A 13,920-nucleotide genomic window follows, 5' to 3' on the forward strand; every position below is an offset into this window, starting at 1 on the left:
GAGCTCCGCCAGCAAAGAGCAGGAGGAGGCGTGGCCAGCAGAGCGGGGGAGAAGGAGGGAAGCGAACAACTGTTGTCAGTCGGCTCACAAAATGAAACAAACCGTGAGGAGATGCCTGATTTTATAGTTTACAAAGCTAAAATGCAAAGAAATAATCCCCGGGTCTGAATGCAGACTCAGTGCAGCAGGTCTCTTGCCCTGTCTATTTTAACCATTACCCCTGCTGGTAATCTGGAGGATTCAGGCGAACACAGCAGCACGGCGATGTGTCTAAATGTGAACGAACTCCTGATAAAAGACAGCGTCCGCCATTCTCCAATTCTCGTACTGCTCTCCCGTCAAACATGCTTGCTGCACATCGGCCCTGACAGCATCACGGGGAAAAATATGCAACAATCCCCGTGGATCATGGAAACAAACACAAACGACCCTTCATGAACGGCTAAATACTGTGTCTGTGGACGCGCTCTCACCCAATCATCAACGTAGGATCTCACAGCTTGGCACTAGCAGGTCTGCTTTGCCTTGGCAAAGCACACGCAGTCATGAATAATTAAGTAGCCGGCTCTTCTCATAGGATAAGGAAACTCTGCTATGAATATTAATGAGAAACCGACGAGTCATCTTTTCACTTGCAATTCTGCAATACGTCGCCGATATTGATCCGCCCCAAAAATAATTTTAGACGCGGAAGAAGAAATTAGCTGACAAACGCTCGAAATTATCCAGTTTTCATTAATTCATTTTCTTGTCGGCTTAGTCCCTTTATTAATCCGGGGTCGCCACAGCGGAACGACCCGCCAACTTATCCAGCAAGTTTTTACGCAGCGGATGCCCTTCCAGCCGCAACCCATCTCTGGGAAACATCCACACACACATTCACACAAACACTCATACACTACGAACAATTTAGCCTACCCAATTCACCTGTACCGCATGTCTTTGGACTGTGGGGGAAACCGGAGCACCCGGAGAAAACCCACGCGAAGGCAGGGAGAACATGCAAACTCCACACAGGAATACCAACTGAAACGAGGTTCGAACCAGCGACCTTCTTGCTGTGAGGCGACAGCACTACCTACTGGGCCACTGCCTCGCCCTTATCCAGTTTTTCCCACAATTAAAGCTAACAGGTGCTAACATTGTCCTCACTGATGCTCAACACACACACATCTGCTAACATCTCAAAAAAATTACGAGGGTTTAAAGTACTCGTGAACCTTTAAAGACACAAACCCCTGCCTGCACGTCAGCTGCGCCTTCAGGAAAACCTCCTAATACCTGCAGCACAAGGACTTTGAACACTTATGCAAGTCAAAATGTTCAACTGCGTGTTGCTGCATTCCAAACCACTAAAAATAATACAATACCATGTTACTAATGCAATGTTCTAAGTGTTGAGTGAAAGCACTTCTTTTCTGTTAAACTGAACAGTCGCATCATCAATGATGAAAGCGTGCTCCGGCTCCAAAGGTAAAAAATACAGTGTGAGTGCAGGCCGTCATGGGAGAGGGGAGGGGGGCAAGCACGCTTCGGCACGGTTCACGGAAAATGTGCCTAGTGTGAGTGCACCCATGGAGTGCTTAGCATAAATGATTTCACCCCTCACAGATCTCTCTGTTAAATTCATATTTTCTACAGGATGATTTATAATAACATATTCGTGTCTATACATTGGATTAGCCAGTATCAAAACCAAAACTGCACCTAGTCTAACTAAAAAACTGAACATCACTGTCCAAAAGTTACTGCACCCAAATTAATATGTTGAGGAAAACATAAAATATGTGGGGGATCAAGAGGAAAAAAACATTTAGTTGTAATTTAGTTTTTTTGCAATAATCTGTTTAAATTTTAAATTTAAATGTGTTATCTTTCAAGCTTGTATTTTGCTGAATATAACTGTTTGATAAAATTCTTTTGTTTAAATGAGCCAAATTATAGTCTCTATGTTCGCTGAGAAACGGATAAAAACAATCATTTTTTAAAGGAGGTGTGCTCATTTATGCACTGTCACAATCAAAAGCGAACTAATCCTGGCAGATCGCTGGTAAATGCACAGATAGCATAAAACTACAAATCCGCCATTATATGGACTACAAGATCCAGTCATGCACTGCACACATGCATCGGTTCCTAATCCTGTCTGATTGCAAACACTCACAGCACAGCTGAAGCTGCTCATGGACTGATTAAAGACTGAGGCAGCACACGCACACGCACACGCACACACACACACACACAGTTGCTGAGTCTTGTTTTACTGTCACTGTGAACATTATGACCTGTTTCCCTTGCCTTGCCATCAGTGTTAACAGTACCTTGCTTTGTTTTGTTTGTTTGTTTTACCCTGTCAGCTGCCTGTCTTTTGAGCGTTTGTTTGTTGTATGACTATGACTATGATGTTTAATAAACCCGCATTTGGATCTGCTCTTCCTTGTCAGCGTCCCCTTCACATTGCACACTGTACCTGCACTAAAAACTACTGTAAACAAATCAGATTATTCAGAGTTCTTGAAAATCTGCATTCAAAAACATCACAAAAGGTCAGCTCATAATATATACAAATCTACTGAAACAGAAGTACCGTGACACACACACACACACACACACACACACACACACACACACACACACACACACACACACACACACACACACACACACACACACACACACACACACACACACAAAGTCTCCAAGTCTCTACTAGTCACAAATATGAAAACAAACACATACCCGAGCAAACAGGAAGACAATGGAGCCAGTGCCGCCGATCTTGTGCAGTGCGCTGTGGAGGCCGAAAGCCTGGCAGGGCATCATGGTCCTGAGAAACGAAGACTCCAGGATGGAACTCTGGACCTCTTTGGCACTGAAGGGCCGCTGGGAAATCACTGCTGATTTAGCCTGACCCTTCAGACGGATCACCGGCTCATATATGGTGTAGAGAGACGGCGTGCTGGGGGTGTACACTACTGCTAAGCTCTCCTGGAAAACAAACAAACAAACAAACAAACAAACAAACACACACACACACACACACACACACACACACACCTTTATTTGTGTTGTTCAGTCATCAGTGGATTGCATTTGCACATTTTGAAAGTACAGTGTGGATCACTAAATCATCTTACTAAGACATCACTGAGATATTTAGCAGTATTTATATTGTTTATATTTGCAATTCTGCAATGAAGATCTCATCGATTTTAATGACAAGCTATCAGGATTTCATTCATAAAAATATTAGGTCGTTTTTTATTTCGAAATTTGATGCAATCTCAACTGAAACATGAAGAGAGGGTGAGAGAGTAGCCCCTCCCCTTTTAAAAAATCAACCAACAGCATTTGGTTTTATCACAGCTCTGCCAATGAAAGTAGATGAGCTCAAGCGCATCAAATGAAAAGCAAATGAGAAGAAGGGGGCGGGGCATTATAGACACTAGAGAGCATTTGATTGGTCAGAAGATTTTATGAGAAACTAAAGTATGAGACAACATCAAAATATAAAATCGTTGATCCATTTACTGTAGGTAGAAGAGACAAACCGCAAACTTTGGATGTTTAAAGCAGGTTTATATCTTGTAATTTGTTTTGGAGCCAAATAATGGGAAAGAACCAAATCTCCTACCACAGCTATGCTAATTACACTCAGATCTACTTAGCCTTACTGCCTAATGACTGTAGCCCCATTGACACCCTCTGCCAGTGCATTTATGAGGTTAACAGTTGGATGTGCCAAAACTTTCTTCAGTTAAACAAAGAGAAAACTGAAGTCATTGCGTTTGGGAACAGAGATGAGGTTCTCAAGGTGAATGCGTAGCTCGGCACTAAAGTTCAAACAACAAAAAATAAGGTCAAGAATCTTGCTGTGACTCTGGAGTCAGATCTGAGTTTCAGTAGTCATGTCAAAGCAGTCAGTAAATCAGCATACTATCATCTCAAAAACATTGCAGGAATCAGATGCTTTGTTTCTAGTGAGGATTTAGAGAAACTTGTTCATGCTTTTATCAGCAGCAGGGTGGATTACTGTAATAGACTCCTCACTGGCCTTCCCAAAAAGACAGTCAGACAGTTACAGCTCATCCAGAATGCTGCGGCCAGGATTCTGACCAGAACCAGAAAATCAGAGCACATCACACCTGTCCTCAGGTCTTTACACTGGCTCCCAGTTACATTCAGAATAGATTTTAAAGTATTATTACTGGTCTATAAATCACTGAATGGCCGAGGAGCTCAATACATTACAGATTTGCTCACTGAATAAAAACCCAACAGATCACTCAGATCTTTAGAATCAAATAAACTAGAAACTCCAAGAGTTCGGTAAAAGCAGGGTGAATCTGCCTTCAGCTACTAACAGCGCCCCCCGCTGCTGGAATCAGCTTCCAGAAATGATCAGATGTGCACCAACATTAGACACACTCAAATCAAGACTGAAACACATCTGACACAGCTGAGCCTTTACTGAATGAGCACTGTGCTGCGTCCAACAGATCACAATATTATGTTTTTCTCTTCTTTTTCTTTCTTTTATACCCTGTAACACATTTTAATCTGTTTCTATCTGTTTTTTTTAATCGTTTTTATTATTTGGTTTTATTTTCTTACTCTTGTCTCTTTTATTCTTGTTTATGTAAAGCACTGTGAATTGCCACTGTGTTTGAAATGTGCTATATAAATAAACTTGCCTTGGAGCACACAAGCTTAAAGATGTCCTTAAAACACACTGATACTAACATCTGAAAAACGTTCTTTCAATTTCACAAGGCTTCTAAGTCTGACATCAGGCGTCACAGTTTCTGGATCCAAATGCTATAGCAGTTGTTAAAAGTGTACAACAGATAACAGTCAATCTCACAGTGTGCTGTAATACTGTGGAAAATCCTAACCGTAACGTTAATACCCATGCATAATCTCAGATGGTCAGATAGTACGCATTAATAAATCACTCAAATACTGGCGTGTCGGAATCAGCAAGTCCAGGATCTGCAGTTAACAGCAGGACTTTTGTTTTTGACAAACTTTATTATGTTTTTAGCGTACATGGTTATCAGCTACGAAAATAACAGTATTCTTTAACATTGACTTAATTCAATGTGTACAGAATGGCTGATAACAAAATAAAACAAAAAATTATAGGCTTATATACACTCACTGGCCACTTTATTAGGTACAGCTTACTAGTACCGGGTTAGACCCCCTTTTGCCTTCAGAACTGCCTTAATCTTTCATGGCGTAGATTCAACAAGCTACTGGAAATATTCCTCAGAGATTTTGCTCCATGTTGACATGATTGCATCACAGTTGCTGCAGATTTGTCGGCTGCACATCTCCCGTTCCACCACATCCCAAAGGTGCTCTATTGGATTGAGCTCTGGTGACTGTGGAGGCCATTTGAGTACAGTGAACTCATTGTCATGTTCAAGAAACCAGTCAGAGATGATTCACGCTTTCTGACATGGTGCGTTATCCTGCTGGAAGTAGCCATCAGAAGATGGAGACACTGGTCATAAAGGGATGGACATGGTCAGCAGCAATATTCAGGTAGGCTGAGGCATTGACACCATGCTCAATTGATACTAATGAGCCCAAAGTGTGCCAAGAAAATCTCCCCCACACCATTACACCACCACCAGCCTGAACTGTTGAAACAAGGCAGGATGGATCCATGCTTTCATGTTGTTGAGGCCAAATTCTGACCCGACCATCCGAATGTGGCAGCAGAAATGGAGACTCATCAGAGCAGGCAACGTTTCTCCAATCTTCTATTGTCCAGTTTTGGTGAGCCTGTGTGAATTGTAGCCTCAGTTTCCTGTTTTTAGCAGACAGGAGTGGCACCCGGTGTGGTCTTCTGCTGCTGTAGCCCATCCGCCTCAAGGTTGGACGTGTTGTGTGTTCAGAGATGCTCTTCTGCAGAGCTCGGTTGTAACGAGTGCTTATTTGAGTGACTGTTGCCTTTCTATCAGCTGGAACCAGTCTGGCCATTCTCCTCTGACCTCTGGCATCAACAAGGCATTTGCGCCCACAGAACTGCCACTCACTAGATATTTCCTCTTTTTCGGAGCATTCTCTGTAAACCCTAGAGATGGTTGTGCGTGAAAATCCCAGTAGATCAGCAGTTTCTGAAATACTCAGACCAGCCCGTCTGGCACAAACAATCATGCCACGTTCAAAGTCACTTAAATCCCCTTTCTTCGCCATTCTGATGCTCAGTTTGAACTGCAGCAGATCGTCTTGACCATGTCTACATGCCTAAATGCATTGAGTTGCTGCCATGTGATTGGCTGATTAGAAGTTTGTGTTATCAAGCAGTTGGACAGGTGTACCTAATAAAGTGGCCTGTAAGTGTAAGTCATAGTATGATATGATAAATCAAATATTATCCTCAACAACAAAAACATTTAAAAATATAAACGTTTCAAAATGTCAGTATTCCCAGGGTTGATGTTGATGTTAAATCCAGCTAGATATAAAGAGTTTAGATGCAAAAATCTCTAAATGCCATCTAAAATTTTCCTCTAAAATGAGCTTTTTTATCAGGCGCCTGTGTGCATGTTCAGTAATATCACTTTTATGACAAAGAATAAGTCCTTCTCCTGTTCTTTAAAGTGAAATATCTTAACATAAACAAAGGAGGTTGAGAAAAATGTTCATTTACTATGGAAATCTCAGACGGCACATAGAGGTTTCTGCATCTGAACTCTTCATACATTGTTCACTGGTTTTGTTAAATATTTGTACTGGATTATTATTGTCACAGACGAAGATGAAGCAAATTCAAGCATGAGGTTTGTGCTTTAGTGAATTTCAGTGAGCAGTAATTACTGTGCATCTAACTCATTAGCATATAAACACCTGGAACAGCAGGCGAGCGCAGAAAATCACTGGTAATTAAGATGTCAGTGGGTAAAACTGCACAGACGACGCACTTAAACAAGCAGCAAATAATGGACGATTAATATTGCCTGCTTTTCAGTGCCAGAGAGAAACAAGCCACTGAACTGTGTAGCTGTCAAATATATTAGCATATAAGCCTTCTGCAGAACTTTATGATGTTCAAATGATAAAAATAAAGTCATGTTCACAGGTGCAGTGACTTACAACAAGAGGCGAGATGTCAACGTCTGCATTCCTCATGAGCAGCTCTCGTATCTGCTCACACTGAAGACCCTCCTGCGTCACGTACTTGGACAGTGTGCCATGAGGCTTGCCGTATTTGCAGGGCATGATGGAGGTGAGGTCAGGACCGCTGGCGTACAGGTAAAACGCCTCGGTCGTGTCAATTCTAGAGCCTAAAACACACAACAACCAACATTCTTGAAAAAAAAAAAGAAATAAGGTGCTGAATTCAAGACTACATAAAACAGTGAGAAATCAATCAGAAGTGTAGTGGACGTTTGACCCGCAGGCTGTGATCCGAAGACAAATAAACAAAGAAAAAAAAAAAAGGCATGGAGTGGCTCTGGAGCGTCTAACCACATTAGAGCGTTTCACAGGTCGGGAACGGCTGGACTGGGGCCATTCATGACCTATTAGCAGCAACAGAACAGCCATTCTGTCAAGAAAAGTGTGTTATGTGAAGGGAATGCAGAGAATTTGTAGCTCACGCATGGAAACCACCAGAAACAGGAAGAGCCCACATTATCAACAACATCGCTGACTTTTAAAGAGCAAACAAATGATCTGTAAACCAGTGTTGTATTATATATATTCATTCATTCATTCTCCTTCGGCTTAGTCCCTTATTTATCAGCCGTTGCCACAGCGGAATGAACCATCAACTATTCTAGCATATGTTTTACGCAGAGGATGCTCTTCCAGCCGCAACCCAGTACTGGGAAACATTCGTACACACTCATTCACAAGCATACATTACAGCTAATTTAGCTTATTCAATCCCCCTATAGCACATGTGTTTGGACTGTGGGGGAAACCGGAGCACTAGGAGGAAACCCACGCCAACATGGGGAGAACATGCAAACTATACACAGAAATGCCAACTGACCCAGCTGGGGCTCGAACCAGCAACCTTCTTGCTGTAAGGCCACAGTGCTAACCACTGAGCCACCGTGCCGCCCTATATTGCATATTTATTTACTTATTTTTTTGTTCTCAAGGTAACATTTAATCAGATTAGTTAACCAATGAGCTAGCATAATCAATAAGCTACATCTAACAGCATTATATAATTAATCGGTCACACTTTACAATAAGGTTCATTAGTTAATGTTAATTAATGAATTTACTAACATGAACAAACAATGAACAATACATTTACTACTGTATTTGTTCATGTTAGTTAACGTTAGTTAATGAAAATACAGTAGTTCATTGTTAGTTCATGTTAACTCATGGTGCATTAACTAATGTTAACAAGCACAGACTTGAACGTTAATAATGCATTAGTAAATGTTCAATTATGATTAATAAATGCTGTACATGTGTTGTTCATGATTAGTTCATGTTAGTAAATGCATTAAGTAATGAACCTTATTGTAAAGTGTTACCAATTAATCTAGCCACAAAGAGCATCAATTAATTATTACAATACTTCTACAACATTTATTCAACTTAATAAATCATAATAATAATAATAATAATTCTTTACATTTATATAGCGCTTTTCTGGGCACTCAAAGCGCTTTACACAGTGGGGGGAATCTCCTCATCCACCACCAGTGTGCAGCATCCACCTGGATGACGCGACGGTAGCCATTTTGCGCCTGACCGTACACCACACACCAGCTGATTGGTGGAGAGGAGACAGTGATGCAGCCAATTGAATATGGGGAGGGTTAGGAGGCCATGATGGACAAAGGCCAGTGGGCAGATTTGGCCAGGATTCCGGGGTTAAACCCCTACTCTTTTCGAAGGACATCCTGGGATTTTTAACGACCACAGAGAGTCGGGACCTCCGTTTAACGTCTCATCCGAAAGACGGCGCTCACTGAGCAGTATAGAGTCCCCGTCACTATACTGGGGCATTAGGACCCACACAGACCGCTGGTTGGGCGCCCCCAGCTGGCCTCACTAACACCATTTCCGGCAGCAACCTAGCTTTCCCATGTGGTCTCCCATCCAGGTACTGACCGGGCGCAGCCCTGCTTAGCTTCAGTGGGCGACCATGTGAGAGTTGCAGAGGGCCAGCTGCCAGCTAATACAGAACACAAATGCAACATACAACAAATGCAACATATTGATCTGTATGGATCATGTTACTGTATGTACTGGATAGTTGAACTAAACTGAAATTTGTCACTTTTTTTTTTTTCTTCTGGAGATTTATTGGAGATGAGCTGGAATAAAAAAAGTGTGTGTGTTCTTATAAACTATGAAGATCAATATTATTAGTGCTATAAAATAGTATATATAGTTTTCGGCTACAGAATAAACCACTGTTGTCCAATAACACAAGTTAAAGGTGCAGTATGTAAGTTTGACACCCAGTGGTTGAACAAGGATTTGCATTCCTGGATCAAAACAAAGGCAAGCGCAGGTTGCCAGATTGACATCAACAGGAGCGAGTCTGACTATTGAGCCTAAAGGCTGATTTAAATTGTGTTCTAAGTAAAAACATCGGCAGGCAATAGAAGGAATTTTTGTTCTAACCAACACCTCGAATTGATATATAATATATATATATATATATATATATATATATATATATATATATATATATATATATATATATATATATACGATACGGCTTCTATTTTTCAAAGGTGAACAACAGAGAACCGACAATGATCAGCTCAGGTACAGCTCATGTGCTTTATTCAGTGTTAAATGCTGATAATGTGAGTTTGAATGCCATTTTACATGACATTTATTGCCATATGCTGAAAGCAGCAGGGTTATGCAGTGGTGCAGTAGGTATTGCTGTCGCCTCACAGCAAGAAGGTCGCTGGTTCAAGCCTCGGCTGGGTCAGTTGGCGTTTCTGTGTGGAGTTAGCATGATCTCCCTGCGTTGGTGTGGGTTTCCTTCAGGTGCTCCGGTTTCCCCCACAGTCCAAAGACATGCGGTACAGGTGAATTGGGTAGGCTGTATGTGTATGTGTGAATGAGTGTGTATGGATGTTTCCCAGAGATGGGTTGCAGCTGGAAGGGCATCCACTGCGTAAAACATGTGCTGGATAAATTGGCGGATCATTCCGCTGTGGCAACCCCAGATTAATAAAAGGACTAATGCTGTGTTCACACCAGACGCGGAACGCGCGGTTAAATCGCACTATTCGCGCGTAAATAGCCGCATGAACATTTGAGGTTACTCGCTTCATTCGCGCGTCAAATCCCGCTTCATTCGCACGTCAAATCCCGCTTCATTCACGCGTCAAACCCTGTTTCATTCGCGTGTCAAATTCACTTCAGAACAGACGCGGACTCGCGTGATGGGCGGGGCTTCTGTCTGCCCGGTGACTCTAGCTTCATAGCTAAATGGCTAACATGGATTTTATGAAGAAAATAACAGTGTTTATTTGCTTTATGAAGGATGATAAACAGCGTCGATACGTTTAGGGTCGTGTCTGAGTCCACTACATTCTTTCAGAGGTGCATCCAGCTCTGTGAGCTCATAAACTCCTCCAGAAACTGAACCTGGCTGATTGAGGTTTTCAGCGGTGCTTCTGACTGAGCCCAGCCCAGTTTGATGAACTTCTTGTCGGTGTCTGCTGGAGGATTTCCCCTGGGACACCGACAACAGGCGATACGTCACAATCACGCCCCCACAAGAGCAAGCTCCTGATTGGTTAACGCGGCACGAATGTCTGCTGAAGTTCAGATTTTCGAACGCGAGTGATTTGCGCGAAATGCGCATTAAGCTCGTCAAACGGGCAAAACGCTCAATTCGCACCACGCCATTCGCGCCATGCGCACCACGCATTTCTCGTCATTCGCGCCACGTCATTCGCGCATATCGCGCTGCAGGATGTCTTTTTGCGCGTTTGCATTGACTTAACATGTAAATCACTCGCGCTTGCCGCGTCTGGTGTGAACGCAGCATAAGAAAATAAATGAATGAAAGAAAGCAGCAGCAGATAATTCACCCTCAGATCTGTAGAATAAAATAAACGGTTAAATAATTAGATTATAAATTTGGCTGGAGTGCAGTGAGTGCACTATTCTGTGCCTCTGAACGGCTGTATTTACATTTCTGTCATGTTTCGTCTGGTGCAAACAGCCAAATTGCTTAAAACTGCAAATCTATTCAGGTAGCATGTTGATAGGATACTCGCCTAATGTTTACGCTCGTAATATTTATACTATTTGTTAATTCATAAACTCATGTGTAACTGAATCTGCGCCTCATTTCAGAGTCTGCTACTTTCCACCGAAGGTCGCATTTCGGTTACAAGCACATGCTTTGAGAGCCTTTCTGACTGAATGAATGAAACACGCTGTTTTCCATGAGGGCAACCCGGACTGCAGAATACAATTGGCTAAAGTGGCATTGGGCGGGTTAAAGAGACCAAAACAGACAGCCGTTCGGGCACGTAACTCACATTCTCAAAGAGGAATATTTGACTTTAGCATTGTTTTACATATAAACAAGAATGTTCACTTAGCATGTTTCTGAAATATCTGCAAACATTTTATTAATATATATTTATGCTTTAGAAAAAACAACAGCACCTTTAAGCATCTTACAAAACGACTAGTAAATTATTTTGCACGGTCATCATGGCTAATTAAATTAGCTATTAGTAATGAGTTATTGTCTAGAAATGTGTTGAAACAAATGCTCTCCATTAAACAGAACTTTAATATTATATAAAGGCAATATTTACAGGTGTTTTTAGGTTTCATACCATTGAAGAGCATCAGTGTGCCCATATCCCAGCGTGCACTTGGGCTGGCCTGCTCTTCTGCGGAGTGCTGATAGTGTCCAAGCATACAGTAGGTCTTGTTGCTATCTGATGACAAACTGGACTTCCTGGGCAGAGTGAAGTCTAGAGATACATCACACTTCCTGCAATAACACAGAGTAAAGATGGATTAAACATGCACAGCGTAGCTTTTGTTGTCTGCAGCTCTGATTTCAATTCTGAGTGTGAGCTGGCTTGACATGTTATGTTAGAAAACACACTCCTTCATCTCATACACTTTCCCCAGACACTAGCACACAATCGCTCCATATCTCAAGACACTACATTATATTCCTCTGTATCTCCACATATGTAGCAGAATGGCAATAAAGCTGATTTTGACTTCATCCTCTGCGTCTGCACACTGACCTGATGCCACACACCCAGAGGCTGAGCTGACCATGGATGTTCTTCTTGCCCTCGGGCTGCTGTGTGTAGGTCAGGGCTAAATGCTGCCACCTGCCTGCTGGGATCACTTCATCTCCAGACTCCGCCTGCGCCAGAAGACCCGCCTTCATCTCATCATTGGGATCAATGCAGATCCTGCATTCACAAATCAAGAGACACTTTAAGATTAAGCAGCACCAAATTCTGTCTAATTTAAGGCCATGTCCATATGTACGCAGAGTTTCTTCGTTTTTTTTTTTTTTTTTGATTTATTTTGGGTATTTTTGCTTTTTTATTTGACAGGAGTTTGACAGGAAGTGAAGTGGGAGAGAGAAAAGGGTAGGATCAAGAAAAGTCCACGAGCCGGGATTCGAACTTGAGACGCCCGGATAGCTTCCGCACCATAATGCTGTGTTCACATCAGATGTGGAACGCGCAGATAAATCGCGATATTCGCGTGTCAAACCCCGCTTCATTCGCGCGTCAAACCCCGCTTCATTCGAGCGTCAAATTCACTTCAGAACAGACGCGGATTCGCGTGATGGGCAGGGCTTCTGTCTGCCCGGTGACTCTAGCTTCATAGCTAAATGGCTAACATGTATATTATGAAGAAAATAACAGTGTTTATGTGCTTTATGAAGACTGAAAAACAGCGTCGATACGTTTAGGGCCGTGTCTGAGTCCACTACATCCTTTCAGAGGTGCATCCAGCTCTGTGAGCTCATAAACTCCTCCAGAAACTGAACCTGGCTGATGGAGGTTTTCAGCGGTGCTTCTGACTGAGCCCAGCCCAGTTGGATGAACTTCTTGTCGGTGTCTGCTGGAGGATTTCCCCTGGGACACCGACAACAGGCGATACGTCACAATCACGCCCCCACAAGAGCAAGCTCCTGATTGGTAAACGCGGCGCTAATTTCCGCTGAAGTTAAGATTTTCGAACTCGAGTGATTCGCGTGAAACGCGCATTAAGCGAATCAAACGCGCAAATGCTCAATTGCGCCGTTCCATTGCCATTCGCGCGTATTGCACCATGCGCACGGCGTCATTTGCGCAATTCTCGTCATTTGCGCGTATCTTGCTGCAGGATGTCTATTCGCGCATTTGCATTGACTTAACATGTAAATCACTCGCGCTTGATGCGCGTTCCGCGTCTGGTGTGAACGCAGCATCAGTCATAACACTAACCACTGGGCTAATGTGCTGCCCCCTGCCTTAATTAAAAAAACCAAAAAACACACTGTGATGCATGTTAAGGGCATGACGAACAAACAGGCGGTGATAAATATATGTTAGATTTACAGTAAAGGGGTAATTAAGTATTTGCAGGAGTACATTGCATACAAGTCAATGCAAACGTGAGAACAGAGATAAAAAAAATATTGTGACGTCTGGTAAATGTCTTCAAAATACCCCTGGCCCATGTGGTGATGATGTAACATGGGAGTGGCTTTGAGGCCCTTCCAGCCGAAACCCAGTACTGGGAAACACTCATAAACTTTCACATTCACACACACACACACACACACACACACACACACACTCATACACTACGGCCAATTTAGTTATTCAATTCCCCTATAGCGCATGTGTTTGGACTGTGAGGAAACTTGAGCAACCGGAGGAAACCCATGCCAACAAGGGGAAAACGTGCAAACGAGAAAACAGA

General features: G+C 42.6%; 1 protein-coding gene across 6 annotated transcripts in view; it reads right to left on the minus strand.

The window, feature by feature from the left end:
* lyst (lysosomal trafficking regulator) overlaps positions 1-13,920 on the minus strand; it is a 192,206-nt gene that overhangs the window by 84,379 nt on the left and 93,907 nt on the right. For all 6 annotated transcript variants that reach the window (XM_021472744.3, XM_068218743.2, XM_073920308.1 and 3 more), the window contains 4 exons: positions 12,237-12,410; positions 11,811-11,971; positions 7,108-7,298; positions 2,740-2,988 (listed from right to left, as the gene is read on the minus strand). In XM_021472744.3, the coding sequence (XP_021328419.1) occupies positions 2,740-2,988; positions 7,108-7,298; positions 11,811-11,971; positions 12,237-12,410 (775 nt within the window). The remainder of the gene's footprint in view (positions 1-2,739; positions 2,989-7,107; positions 7,299-11,810; positions 11,972-12,236; positions 12,411-13,920) is intronic.

The sequence above is a fragment of the Danio rerio genome, chromosome 13, assembly GCF_049306965.1.
Source record: "Danio rerio strain Tuebingen ecotype United States chromosome 13, GRCz12tu, whole genome shotgun sequence".
NCBI classification, from domain to species: domain Eukaryota; kingdom Metazoa; phylum Chordata; class Actinopteri; order Cypriniformes; family Danionidae; genus Danio; species Danio rerio.